The sequence below is a fragment of the Citrus clementina genome, unplaced genomic scaffold, assembly GCF_000493195.1.
Source record: "Citrus clementina cultivar Clemenules unplaced genomic scaffold, Citrus_clementina_v1.0 scaffold_5, whole genome shotgun sequence".
NCBI classification, from domain to species: domain Eukaryota; kingdom Viridiplantae; phylum Streptophyta; class Magnoliopsida; order Sapindales; family Rutaceae; genus Citrus; species Citrus x clementina.
Genome location: NW_006262201.1, coordinates 11221401 through 11234508, shown reverse-complemented (window position 1 = coordinate 11234508; position 13108 = coordinate 11221401). Strand labels below are relative to the sequence as shown.

The 13108-nt window shown below is 34.5% G+C and overlaps 1 protein-coding gene and 1 non-coding gene across 2 annotated transcripts in view; one reads left to right on the top strand and one right to left on the bottom strand.

The window, feature by feature from the left end:
* Positions 1-6790: 6790 nt before the first annotated feature.
* The window catches only part of LOC112097933, a 7489-nt gene continuing 1171 nt past the window's right edge, over positions 6791-13108 (top strand). Inside the window, 7 exon segments of the mRNA XM_024183521.1 lie at positions 6791-6983; positions 7385-7656; positions 7912-8995; positions 9053-9634; positions 10109-12018; positions 12744-13024; positions 13026-13099. Coding sequence (XP_024039289.1) covers positions 6791-6983; positions 7385-7656; positions 7912-8995; positions 9053-9634; positions 10109-12018; positions 12744-13024; positions 13026-13099 — 4396 coding nt within the window.
* On the bottom strand, positions 7242-7349 carry LOC112098586. Its single transcript, XR_002905697.1, has one exon. It is a non-coding gene; the product is annotated as a small nucleolar RNA R71 (small nucleolar RNA).

Here is a 13108-nt window from a genome sequence, read left to right as displayed (position 1 = left end):
AAATCCCCCGAAGCTTGGCCTAGATGTGATTGTTTCATCATAGGCTCGAGTTCTGGTTTATCTTCGTTGGCCCGTGTTCTTTTAGAACTTGGTTCTGAAACAATGGAGATTTCATCTTGGATTCAGAGGCTCTAGCCATGCGTTTCAACTTTTGGATTGGACTTGTCGCCATAGAAAGCTGGGAGTGGGACTCTTTGTTTAAGTGAGATGGGCTCAATGAGAAGCCCGTGGATCATCATTATTATTCCCCACAAGCAGATTATCCTTGTATGGAGCACCGTCAAGAATGAGTGATTCTGCAATTAATGTAGCTGGAGTTGTGGCTTGATGTCTTTCTTCATGCAATTTATTAACTGGTCCATGTTCAATATTGCTTGCTGCTAATGTCATCCCTTCTACATTATTCGATGAGGCGGTTGCAGTTAGACATGTGCTTAGCACTGTTGAAGTCGTCGTCTCCTTAGTCTTGGCATCTCGAGATTTCGCTGATGGCATTAGTAACTTAAGTAAATGACTATACTTGAAATATTTTGCACATTGGGGGTTGCCAATTGAGGGAGTTGGACATTCTCGATGAAGATGCCCAATGAAACCGCACCAGAAACAAAAATCAGGCAAACGTTCGTAGAAGATTGCAAACATCATTACCTCTTGACAACCTCACAATTGAGCTCTAATCCCTCGTTTCAATGGTTTTGTTACATCTATCAAGACTCTTAAGCGCAAACAGGGGCTAAGGCATACCCTAGTAGGCCCTGTGTCCACTTCAAGAATGTTGTGCATGAAATGCGGAATCAAGCGCACCAAATAATTATAGAAAAATAAAGGACACAAAATTTACGTGGTTCATCAATATGCCTACATCCATAGGAGCAAGAGAAAAATAATTGTATTATTAACAATTATTTGAGTACAAATTTGAGTAAAGAAATCTCACTTTCCCATAACTCAAATACACTCAATACTCTTACACACACTCTCCAATTGCTCACACTCTCAGAACTCTCAAAAGCTTAAAATCTTATAAGCTTAACAAATTTTGGGATGCTAATTTCTCTCTGAATGGAGCTCTATTTATAGTTGAGCTTCACTGCAAAAAGTCTTCAAGTAGTTGGCAAAAGTCCTGCAATTTGGTGCCAACTTGAAAAACAAAAGAAATGCATGTGGCTCCTCCATCAACTTACCAATTAATTGTAGGGTCGGTGCTGACTTTGGTTAATTGTTTCAACACGTTTTGTATTTTCTCCAAAGCTTGCATGCTTGCTGTGTGTTTGTTGAAAAATTAGCTTTGGTTGCTGACTTTTCAACAATTCTCCACCTCGGCGAAGATTTAGCCAAATCTTAGCCGACTATCAATGAACCATCATCCCAAAAGTGGCTGCATCTCTATGAATGCCTATGTACCCAAAATTTGGTATCAAGCCAATCTTAGTTCAAAATTCCCAAAGGACGTAACTTAACACAATCGAAGGATTTGAATTAGTTTCAAACAATGTTGAAACTTAACTCTAGAAACTACCTTCGTCAACATATCTGATGGATTATCTTTTGTATCGATCTTCTTCAACTACACAATACCACCCTCGATAATCTCCCTCACATACTGATATTTTACATCTATGTGCTTCGTCCGAGCGTGATATGTTTGATTTTTTGCAAGGAATATCGCACTTTGATTATCACAAAAGACCGCAATGTTCTCCTGGATTACTTTGAAATCACCTAACAAGCCTTTCAACCAGATAACTTCTTTTACAGCTTCAGTTGCTGCCATATACTCTGCTTTCGTAGTGAACAAAGTAATTGTCGATTGTAGAATCGACCTCCAGTTAACCAGACCTTCACCCAATGTGAATACGTAGCCCGTTGTTGATATTGGCTTGTTAAGGTCCCTAGCAAAATCAAAATCACAATACCCAACATATTGTTGATCATAATCCTTCTTGAACAATAACCCAACATCAACTGTCCCATATAGATATCGGAGAATCCACTTTACCACAAGCCATTGATTTTTATCCAAATTGTGCATGTATCTACTAACCATGCTCACTGCTTGAGATATATCGGGCCTTGTGCATACCATAACATACATAAGACTACCTACAACACTAGCATATGGAACACGAGCCATATAATCACGCTCTTCTTGAGATCTAGGACATAAAGAAGAGCTTAATTTGAAATGAGGAGCTAGAGGTGTACATACCGGTTTAGTTTTGTCATCCATATGGAATCTTTCTAGCACTTTCTTCAAATAAGACTTTTGAGTTAACCATATACTCCTATTCTTCTTGTCTCTACGAATCTTCATCCCAAGTTTTATCATTGCATAACCCAAGTCTTTCATCTCGAACTCAAAAGCCAGCTGGTTCTTTAATCTTTCGATCTCATCTCTATTATTCGAAGCTATAAGCATATCATCGACATAGAGTAACAAATAGATGAAAGCTCCATCTAGTAGTCTTCTAAAGTAAACATAATGATCGAGTTCACTTCTGGTGAATTTATGCTCTTGTATAAATTGATCAAATCTTTTGTACCACTGCCTTTGCGATTGCTTCAGTCCGTATAAAGATTTAATCAACATATACACATGATTCTCCTTTTCAGTAACTTTGAAACCACAAGGCTGAGTCATATAGATTTACTCCTTCAAATCTGCATGTAAGAATGCCGTCTTAACATCCAATTGAGCCAACTCGAACTTATATTCTGCAACTAAAGCAAGTAGGATACGAATAGAAGTATGTTTACAATTGGAGAGAAAACTTCATTGTAGTCAATTCCTTCCTTCTGAGCAAAACCTTTTGCCAAGAGCCTTGCCTTGTATCGAAGAGTTAATTGATTCGGAGATCCTTGCTTCTCAGTGTAGACCTATTTATTACCAATAGCCCTTTTCCCTTTTGGTAACTTTACAAGCTTCCAAGTCTGGTTTTAATGGAGAGATTTCATCTTTTCCTCTATGGCTAACTTCCATTGATCACTTTCACTGCTACATAATACTTCACCGAAAGTGTTGGGGATGTCGTCATCAGTAACTGGAAGTGCATAGGCTACCACCATGTCTTTAGTAAGCCATCCAGGTTTCTTTATCTCCCTTCTTGGCCTTCTTGTTGCTATAAAATCATCATTATCTACATCATCAATTGTTTCTTCATTTTGTTGGACATCAGAAGAAACAACCTCTTCTTCAACTATAAGTGTCACCTCTATAGTTAAACCCTTATCTGATGTAGAATTAACTAGTACATATGGAGTTGCATCAAACTCCACCCGTTGTAATACCTTTTTAGTCATGTTCTCCATCTGCTGAGAACTTGAAGCTTTCATCATTGAAGTTTCATCAAATGTGACGTCTCTGCTACACACAAACTTTTTGTCTTCGAGATCCCAAAGCTTGAAGCCCTTTACTCCACCTTTGAATCCTACAAAAATAGCTTTTTGAGCACGAGGATCCAGTTTACCATCTTTGACATGATAATAAGCTGGACACCCGAATATACAAAGAGAATCATAGTCTTGTGCCTGTTTTCCAGACCACATTTCCATAGGAGTTTTACCTCCAATTGCAGCAGAAGGCAACCAGTTTACCAAGTGACTTGCGTAGCTCACAACTTCAGCCTAAAACTTTTTATCTAAACTAGCATAAGATAACATACATCGTACATTCTCCAGTAAAGTACGATTCATACGCTCAGCCACACTATTCTGTTGCGGAGTATATCTCACTGTGAAATGTTTTTTAATACCCTCGTTCTGGCATACTTGCAAGAATTGATTAGAAGTATATTCACCCCTATTATCATATCGTAATACTTTGATCTTTTTACTAGTTTGAGTCTCCACTAATTTCTTCCATTTCACGAAAATCTCTAGAACCTCATCCTTTGCTCGCATGGTGTACACCCACACACATTAGAGAAATCATCAACAAATGTAACAAAATAATGGCTTCTACCAATTGATGTAGTCTTGGTTGGTCCTCATATATCATTGTGAACATATTCAAAGATCTCACGAGTATCGTGATTAGCTGTACCAAAGTTGACCCTTGTTTTCTTGCCTACTACACAATGCTCACCGAAATTTAATTTACAGGTTTTGGTATCTTTTAAGAGTCCATGCCTCATCAGAGTTTGCAAAGAATTCTCTCCAGCATGTCCCAATCCTACATGCTATAGTTTAGTGGTGTCACTATGTGCCTCAAAAATATTTTCTTCATCAGTTGTACCTTCATTCAAAGTACAGATTGTGACGCCGAACCCCTTGCAGAATTACCATAGTCCTATGTGTAAACTTCATTGTGCCATATTCAATGGTAACCTTGTAGCCTTTAGCTTCCAAAGTACCCACATAAATTAGATATTTCTTTAAAGCTGGAACAAATCTAACCTCTTTGAATTCTCTGACCATTCCATCAAACATTTTGAGCCGACTTGTTCATATCCCCATTGTGCAACAAGGTTGATTATTCCCCATAAAAACTGCACCGGATACTAGATTACGAAAATTCGTTGATTAGTATTAAAAATTGTTTAATTATCAAGCGATAATATGTTATTTTATGCTTATGTTATAATTTATATTTGTGTTTATGTAATATATTATGAATTATTAATTATGTTTTAAATATATTTAATTTTGTGTATTTTTATGTGTTTATTAGGAAAATTATTAATTTCACGTACTTCGAGGCTCCAAACAGATAAACGGAGGTCAAATTTGGATTCCGGAGGTCCGAAAACCTTAAGATCAATCAAGATCGGCTTAAAATTGGGCTTGTGTAAAAAAAGTTGACTTTTCCTGTTGACCGAGCACTGATTGGATGATGAAATGAGCTTACAATAGATATGAGTGCATGGGATAACTGGCAATCTTGACTAAATCTCAACCGTTCATGATTCAATGGCCATGATTGTGCCACGTGGCAATGGTTGGTGAAGCAAGTTGGAGGATCCGAATCTTTGTACTCGGGTCGACCCGATCCACCCATTAACCCGCCAAATCTCAACCGTTCTTTGGGTAAATCGGACGAGTCAAGTGATGCCATGTGTGATGTTGACTTTTGAAGTTTGACCAGCCATTGGATCTTGATCTAAGGGTTGTGAGGAGCACATGCATGAAGCCTATGATGGACCGCAAAGCACTGGATTATGAATTTATTTTTCTATAAATAGAGCCTCATTTTTATGTTTTAATCATCTCTCTACAACTCTCTTCTTCTCAAATTCTCTCCATCTCCTTGTAATCTTGATTTCCAGGTGTGTTTTTAATATTTTGTATAATTATTTTCATTAATAAAATTAGTTTTATTTCCAATTTTAGTTGTTTTTATTTCTTTTAATTATAAGTAATTCAATTTTACTACTTCTTTTTATTTTAATTATGCTTAACTAAATAATATTAGTTAGGGGAAGGTGAAACTCTTAAGAAATAAATATGATTTAATCAAATTCTATGTTTAATTTTATAAATTAAATTATTTTCTATTTAATTTTATACATGTTTTATATTTTGAAAATTTGATTTATTGTAGACAAACAAATGAATTTGGCACAATAAATTCTTAAGATCTTAATATAAGGCATGATGAAATGGTATTTTGACTTATTGTAGACAAATTAAATTTTGGCACAATAAATACTTAATCCACCATAAAATTAAAGGGAAAATAATAATAATTTGTATAATTAATCTTTTGAGTAATAAATCTAAAACAAATTGGCAAAAAGAATTTATTAAGTTTTATTTATTTCTAAGAGTGGATCCATAACCCTAACTAGTTCAATTCCATAGTTTCATTTAAATTAAGTTGTTTATATTCAAGTTTTAATTTCAATTTTTAGATAAAATAAAATAAACTAATTAAATCTTTTCTCTGTGGATCGACCTCGGACTCACCGAGTTATAATACAACAAGACACTCTTATACTTGGGAGTTAAAATTTACTTTTAAGTTGTGTCAAGTTTTTGGCGCCGTTGCCGGGGAAAAGTTTTTTTATTTGGTTTGTTTTTCCGTTTTTTATTTTTCTCTTATATGTAAAATTTCGTTTACCCCCTTTTTCTTTTCTTAAATTCTCTTTTGTCCCCATATCTTTCATAATTCTAATTTCACCCCAACAATTTCCGTTTCTAGCCCAATCTTCTGGTAATTATGTTCGGACCGCGATATCTTTCAATTGTTTCACTTTCATCCCAAATTGCTAATTCTAAACTTTTAAAAATTGCAGTTTGACTATAAAATTAAAAATAATTTGCAATAGAATCCCTAGACGAAATTCCTCAACATAATCAAGACTTGGACATATTTGGACATACTTTGGACATATTTGGACATATTTGGACTTATTTTGGACCAAACTAACTTTAACTACTAACTCTAATTACTAACTCTTAACTTACTAACTGCTAACTCCTAACTTTTATTTAATTTCAGTTATTTAATTTTCTGCATTTATTTTATTTCGTATTTATTTTTTTTTTTTGCTTTATTGGTGGGTTTAACCACCAAACTAACTACTAACCCTTAACTTTTATTTTCAGTTATTTAATTTTCAGTATTTATTTAATTTTGCATTTTTTATTTTTTTAATTGGTGGGTTCAACCACCATTTTTGTTATTTAATTTTCTTTTGTATACTTATATTATTTGCTTATTTATTTTTTTATTTTATTTTGTTATCAATTTGTGTAAATATTATCTTTATAACATAACCCTTGCATGAGACATTGGTCTCGATCTTCAAGTGGCAGGTTAATTCGTAGATCTCAATCTCCACCACCAATCATGGATGAGAATGAAGGCGAAAACGTTTTGGGCGAACTTAATCCTCAAATTGATCAGGGAGACAACCAATCTCAACATGGGCATGATCAGAATCAACCAAGGACTCTGAGAGACTACATGAATCCAACCAGAACCGGAGCACCGTCGTGTATAGTATTTCCTCCAGAAGCATCTCGATTCAATTTTAAACCAGGTATTATCCAACTTTTACCAACATTTCATGGTTTAGAATCTGAGAATCCGTACTTGCATCTAAGAGATTTTGAGGAAGTTTGTAATACATACACGGACCAAAATTGTAGCATGAACATAATTAGATTAAAGCTTTTTCCTTTTTCATTAAAAGATAAAGCTAAAACTTGGCTACAAAACCTTAGATCTGGATCAGTAAGAACTTGGAATAACATGCAAGAACAGTTTTTGAAAAAATTCTTTCCACCTCATAGAACAAATTCTTTAAAAGGCAAATCACTTCTTTCACTCAAAAAAATGGAGAAACATTATACCAATGTTGGGATAGATTTAAAGAGTTGCTTAACATATGCCCACATCATGGTTTTGAAACCTGGCGATTGGTCACTTATTTCTACGAAGGCTTAATACCCCAAAGTAGACAGGTTGTTGAAATGATGTGTAATGGTGAATTTAGGGATAAAAATCCTGAAGATGCACTAGATTACCTTGACCAATTAGCTGAAAATGCACAACATTGGGATACTGTTGGAACTTTTGAATTGACAAATAAGCAACAATCATCTCCATCTAGTGGAGGAATCCATAACCTTAGGGAAGATCATGATTTACAAGCAAAATTTGCATCCCTAGTTAGGAAAGTTGAAGCTTTGGAGCATAAAAAGAGTGATCAAGTAAAATCTGTTCAAGAAATTGCATGTAACATATGTAATTCGAATGATCATTTCACTCAAGAGTGTCCCACTTTGCCTGCACTTAAAGAATGTCTAAATGATCAAGCTAATGTCATTAACACTTTCAATAAACCAAACCCATATTCACAGACTTATAATCCTGGTTGGAAAAATCATCCGAATTTCAGTTGGAGGAATAATAATAATGCACAATCTTCACAAGCACCACCTTCACAAAATTTTCAAAATCCTCAGCCTTATGCACCATATGTTCCACCACCTTGGAAAAATCTGGAGGACACAATGCATTCATTCATCAGAAAGCAAGATGTTATTAACAATCAAAATGCACAAACTTTTTCTGATTTGAAAGATACTCTTGCTAAAATTGCTTCTGCACTCACCATTCAAGAAAAAGGAAAATTTCCAGCCCAACCACAACCAAATCCTAAAATTCAACAAAATCCACCCACAGACCAAGTCAAGTCAATCATAACTCTTCGTAGTGGTAAGGTTGTTGATAGACCTATGCCTGAACCTTATGAAAATGATGAAAATTCAAAGGGTAAGGAAGGACTAAATGAACTTACACCTAGTGAAGAAATAACTAATGTTCCACCTGAACCACCATTTCCGCATGCATTGAATAAACCAAAGAAATCAAACCACTCTTCTGAAATTTATGAAATCTTTAAGCAAGTGAAAGTTAACATTCCTCTATTAGATGCAATCAAGCAGGTTCCTTCATATGCCAAATTTTTAAAGGACTTGTGCACTGTTAAGAGGAAATTGAAGGTAAGAAAGAGTGCTTTCATGGCCGAACAGGTAAGTACAATTCTGTCTACTAATAATAAGTTGAAATATAAAGATCCTGGTTGTCCTACCATTTCTTGTATTATTGGTAACCACAGAATTGAGCATGCTTTACTAGATCTTGGTGCTAGTGTTAATTTGCTTCCATATTCAGTTTATCTTCAACTTAATCTTGGTGAGTTAAAATCAACTTCAACTACACTTTTGCTTGCCGATAGATCAGTTAAAGTACCAAAAGGAATAGTGGAAGATGTTTTAGTACAAGTTGATAAATTTATTTATCCTGTGGATTTTATTGTCTTGGAAACTGAACCTGTTGTGAATAATTACAAACCAATTCCTGTAATTTTAGGTCGACCATTTTTAGCAACTGCTAATGCTTTGATTAATTGTAGGAATAGTTTAATGAATTTATCCTTTGGGAATATGACTTTGGAATTGAATGTTTTCAACATGTGCAGGCAACCTAATGAAGAAAATGAGAATGAAGATGATACTGATGAACAAAAGGAATTGTTTGAATCTTGTATCGAGGAAAATATTCAAAAAGGGGATTTTTCTGAACTTTCTAATGTTTGTTTAGTTAATTCAATTGAGTCAAATAAGCAACTTGAACCTGATATTTCTAATATAAATTCGTTGCTTGATTCTATGCAGACTTCGCAAAATTATGATGACGAGCCAAAATTTGAGGAGCTTGGAAGTATTGAAAAGACAGAACAACAAGAAGCACCTAAAATGAAATTGAAACCTTTGCCTGAAGGATTGAAATATGCTTTTCTTGGAGAAGAACAAACTTATCCTGTTGTGATTTCTTCTACTTTAACAAGCGACCAAGAAGGTAAGTTACTAACTGTTCTTAAAAAGCATAAAAATGCAATAGGATGGACTTTAAATGACATTAAAGGCATTAATCCCTTAATCTGCACACATAGAATTAATTTGGAAGAAAATGCTAAAATATGTCAACAACCTCAAAGAAGATTAAACCCACACATGAAAGAGGTAGTAAAAACAGAAGTCCTTAAATTACTTGATGTGGGAATTATCTACCCTATTTCTGATAGTAAGTGGGTAAGTCCTACACAAGTAGTGCCTAAAAAATCTGGAATCACTGTTGTTAAAAATGAAAAAGGTGAATTAATTCCAACACGAATTACATCTAGTTGGCGCATGTGCATTGATTATAGAAAATTAAATGAAGCCACTAGAAAAGATCATTTTCCATTACCATTCCTTGACCAAATCTTAGAAAGAGTAGCAGGACATCCCTACTATTATTTTTTAGATGGATATTCAGGTTATTATCAAATTCCTATAGCACTTGAGGACCAAGAAAAGACCACATTCACATGTCCTTTTGGAACATTTGCATTTAAAAGAATGTCATTCGGGCTTTGTAATGCTCCTGCAACATTTCAAAGATGTATGTTAAGCATTTTTTGTGATATGGTTAAACATTGTTTAGAGGTCTTTATGGATGATTTGACTGTGTTTGGGAATTCTTTTGATGATTGCCTTGATAATTTGGAGAAAGTTTTAAAAAGATGTGTTGAAAAAGAACTCGTGTTGAATTGGGAAAAATGTCACTACATGGTTACTTCTGGAATTGTTTTGGGTCATGTTGTTTCTATTAAAGGAATTGAAGTTGACAAAGCAAAAATCGAAGTCATATCTAAATTGCCACAACCAAAAACAGTTAGAGATGTGCGATCCTTTTTAGGACATGCAGGATTTTATAGGAGGTTTATAAAAAACTTTAGTGCCATATCTAAACCACTTTGTAACCTCTTATTAAAAGATGCACCGTTTGAATGGAATGATGATTGCCAAAAATCTTTTGAAAAAATAATTTGTCTTTTAACATCTGCACCTATTATGCAATCTCCTGATTGGTCTTTGCCATTTGAATTAATGTGTGATGCAAGTGATTTTGCTGTTGGTGCTGTTTTAGGACAAAGAAGGGATGGTAAGCCTTTTGTGATTTATTATGCGAGCAAGACTTTGGATAGTGCTCAAATGAATTATTCTACAACTGAAAAAGAATTACTTGCTGTGGTATTTGCATTAAACAAATTCCGTTCATATTTGCTTGGCTCTAAATCTGTTGTGTTTACTGACCATGCTGCTGTGAGATATTTGATGAGTAAACAGGATGCCAAACCGAGACTAATTCGTTGGATTTTGTTACTACAAGAATTTGACCTTACCATCAAAGATAAAAAGGGTGCTGAAAATGTTGTTGCTGATCATCTATCAAGACTCACATCCGAATTCTGCAATGATATAACACCCATAAATGATTCTTTCCCTGATGAATTTTTATTTTCTGTTACTTCAATGCCATGGTATGCTAATATTGTTAATTTTCTTGTTACAGGTAAAATGCCTTTGCAATGGAATGCTCAAGAGAAGAAGAAATTTTTTGTTGAAGTAAAGAAATTTTATTGGGATGATCCTTATTTGTTCAAATATTGCCCAGATCAAATTTTTCGGCGATGTATTCCTGATAATGAGGTAAGTAGTGTCATTAATTTTTGTCATTCTGAAGCATGTGGTGGTCACTTTTCTTCAAGAAAAACTACTGCTAAAATTTTGCAGTGTGGATTTTATTGGCCTACCATGTTTAAAGACACATATGAATTTTGCAAAAGTTGTGAAAAATGTCAAAAATTGGGATCAATTACAAAAAGAAACATGATGCCCTTAAATCCCATACTTGAAATTGAAATATTTGACTGTTGGGGAATTGATTTCATGGGTCCATTTCCATCATCTTTTGGATTTGTGTATATATTAGTTGCAGTTGATTATGTCTCAAAATGGATTGAAGCAATTTCTTGTCGAAATAATGACAGTAAAACTGTGATTAAATTTTTAAGAGAAAACATTTTAAGTCGATTTGGAATCCCTCGAGCCATTATCAATGATGGAGGTAAGCATTTTTGTAATAAGTCATTTGAGTCTTTAATGAAGAAATATGGAATTACACATAAAATTGCTACCCCTTATCATCCTCAAACAAATGGTCAAGTTGAATTAGCAAATAGGGAGATAAAACAAATTTTGGAAAAAACGGTTAACCCAAACCGAAAAGATTGGTCTCTTAGACTTAATGATGCACTTTGGGCTTACCGCACTGCATTTAAAACATCATTAGGAATGTCACCCTATCGGTTAATTTATGGTAAACCTTGTCATTTACCTGTTGAACTTGAACATAAATCACTTTGGGCTATTAAAGCTTTTAATTCAAATTTGGTTGATGCTGGTAATGTGCGAAAATTGCAATTGAATGAACTTGAGGAATTAAGGAATGATGCATATGAAAATTCAAGAATTATTAAGGCAAGAACAAAAGCATTTCATGATAAAAGAATTTTTCGAAAAACATTTGAGATTGGTCAAAAAGTGTTGCTTTATAATTCTCGTCTTCATTTATTTCCAGGAAAGTTAAAGTCAAAATGGAGTGGCCCATTTGTTGTAAAAAATGTATATTCATATGGGGCCATAGAAATTGAGAATCCAAATAATGGTGTCACATTTAAAGTTAATGGTCAAAGATTAAAACCATATTTGGAACATCACCCACGTGACGAGGACACCGAAATTAATTTGGATGACCCACCAGTTCTTGATTAAGTCTTTAATGATTTTTTTGTTTTACTATTATTTTACCGTTTCATTGTTTGATTTTTTTTCTTTAGATTGATGCACTGTACATAGTTTTTTTTAACATTGTTTTTCTTGTGTAAGCGTGTTTGTTTGACAGTTGTACATTCTCTCATCAATTTTCATTTTACATCATGAGCACCTCAATGAGAAAATACATGTTCGCACATCTTAAAAGATTTCGGCGTATAAAATTTCACTTAAGAGGCCTGATACAAAGCTGTAAATCACATCCACTTTCGGATCTGCAACCACCAGAATTCGTGTCCTATGTTGAGGATCTAGAGGGACAACTCAGAACAGTAGAGAGTGGCATATATGAATTTCAAATGGAGCTTGAGGTTAACTCAATGAGAGGACGAATGTAAGTTCATTTTCCTTTTATATTGTGTGCTTCTTTTTGCTCGCTTTCACGCTTGATTTGATTTTGCAGATTTGATTTTGGTGTGTTTTGATCTATTTTCCCGTATAAATGGCGGATAACGGTACTCCGTGACTTCTTAAGTCGGTATCTTCAGTTTCCCACAATAACTGAAACCCCAAAATCATACATGGAAGAAATACAACATAAACTCCATAAGCATTTTCCCTCTCTCCCTCAGAATGCCCTCAGGAAAATTTACAAAGCTCGTTGTGAACGACTGCGTTTGTTAATGATCAATGGCATTCCTTCTGACATTCGTTGGTTAATTGAAGCAAAGGTCCGATTAGCAGGTGAATTTTCTGGTCAATTTGTTTCTTACATGCCTGGTTTTGGTAAAAGTACGTTTGCTAAGAAAAGGAGAGCTAAACGACTTGGCTCAAAATGTCATAACTGTGTGAGACTTGGTTGCAAACGACCAGATTGTAAATCTTTAGGAATGGTTCTGATACTCGTGAAGATAAATTAAATTCGTTAAAGATGGCATGAGTAAAGAATCGTTGGATGATATCTTACGATCTCTTGAGACGCATCGAAGCGGAATTG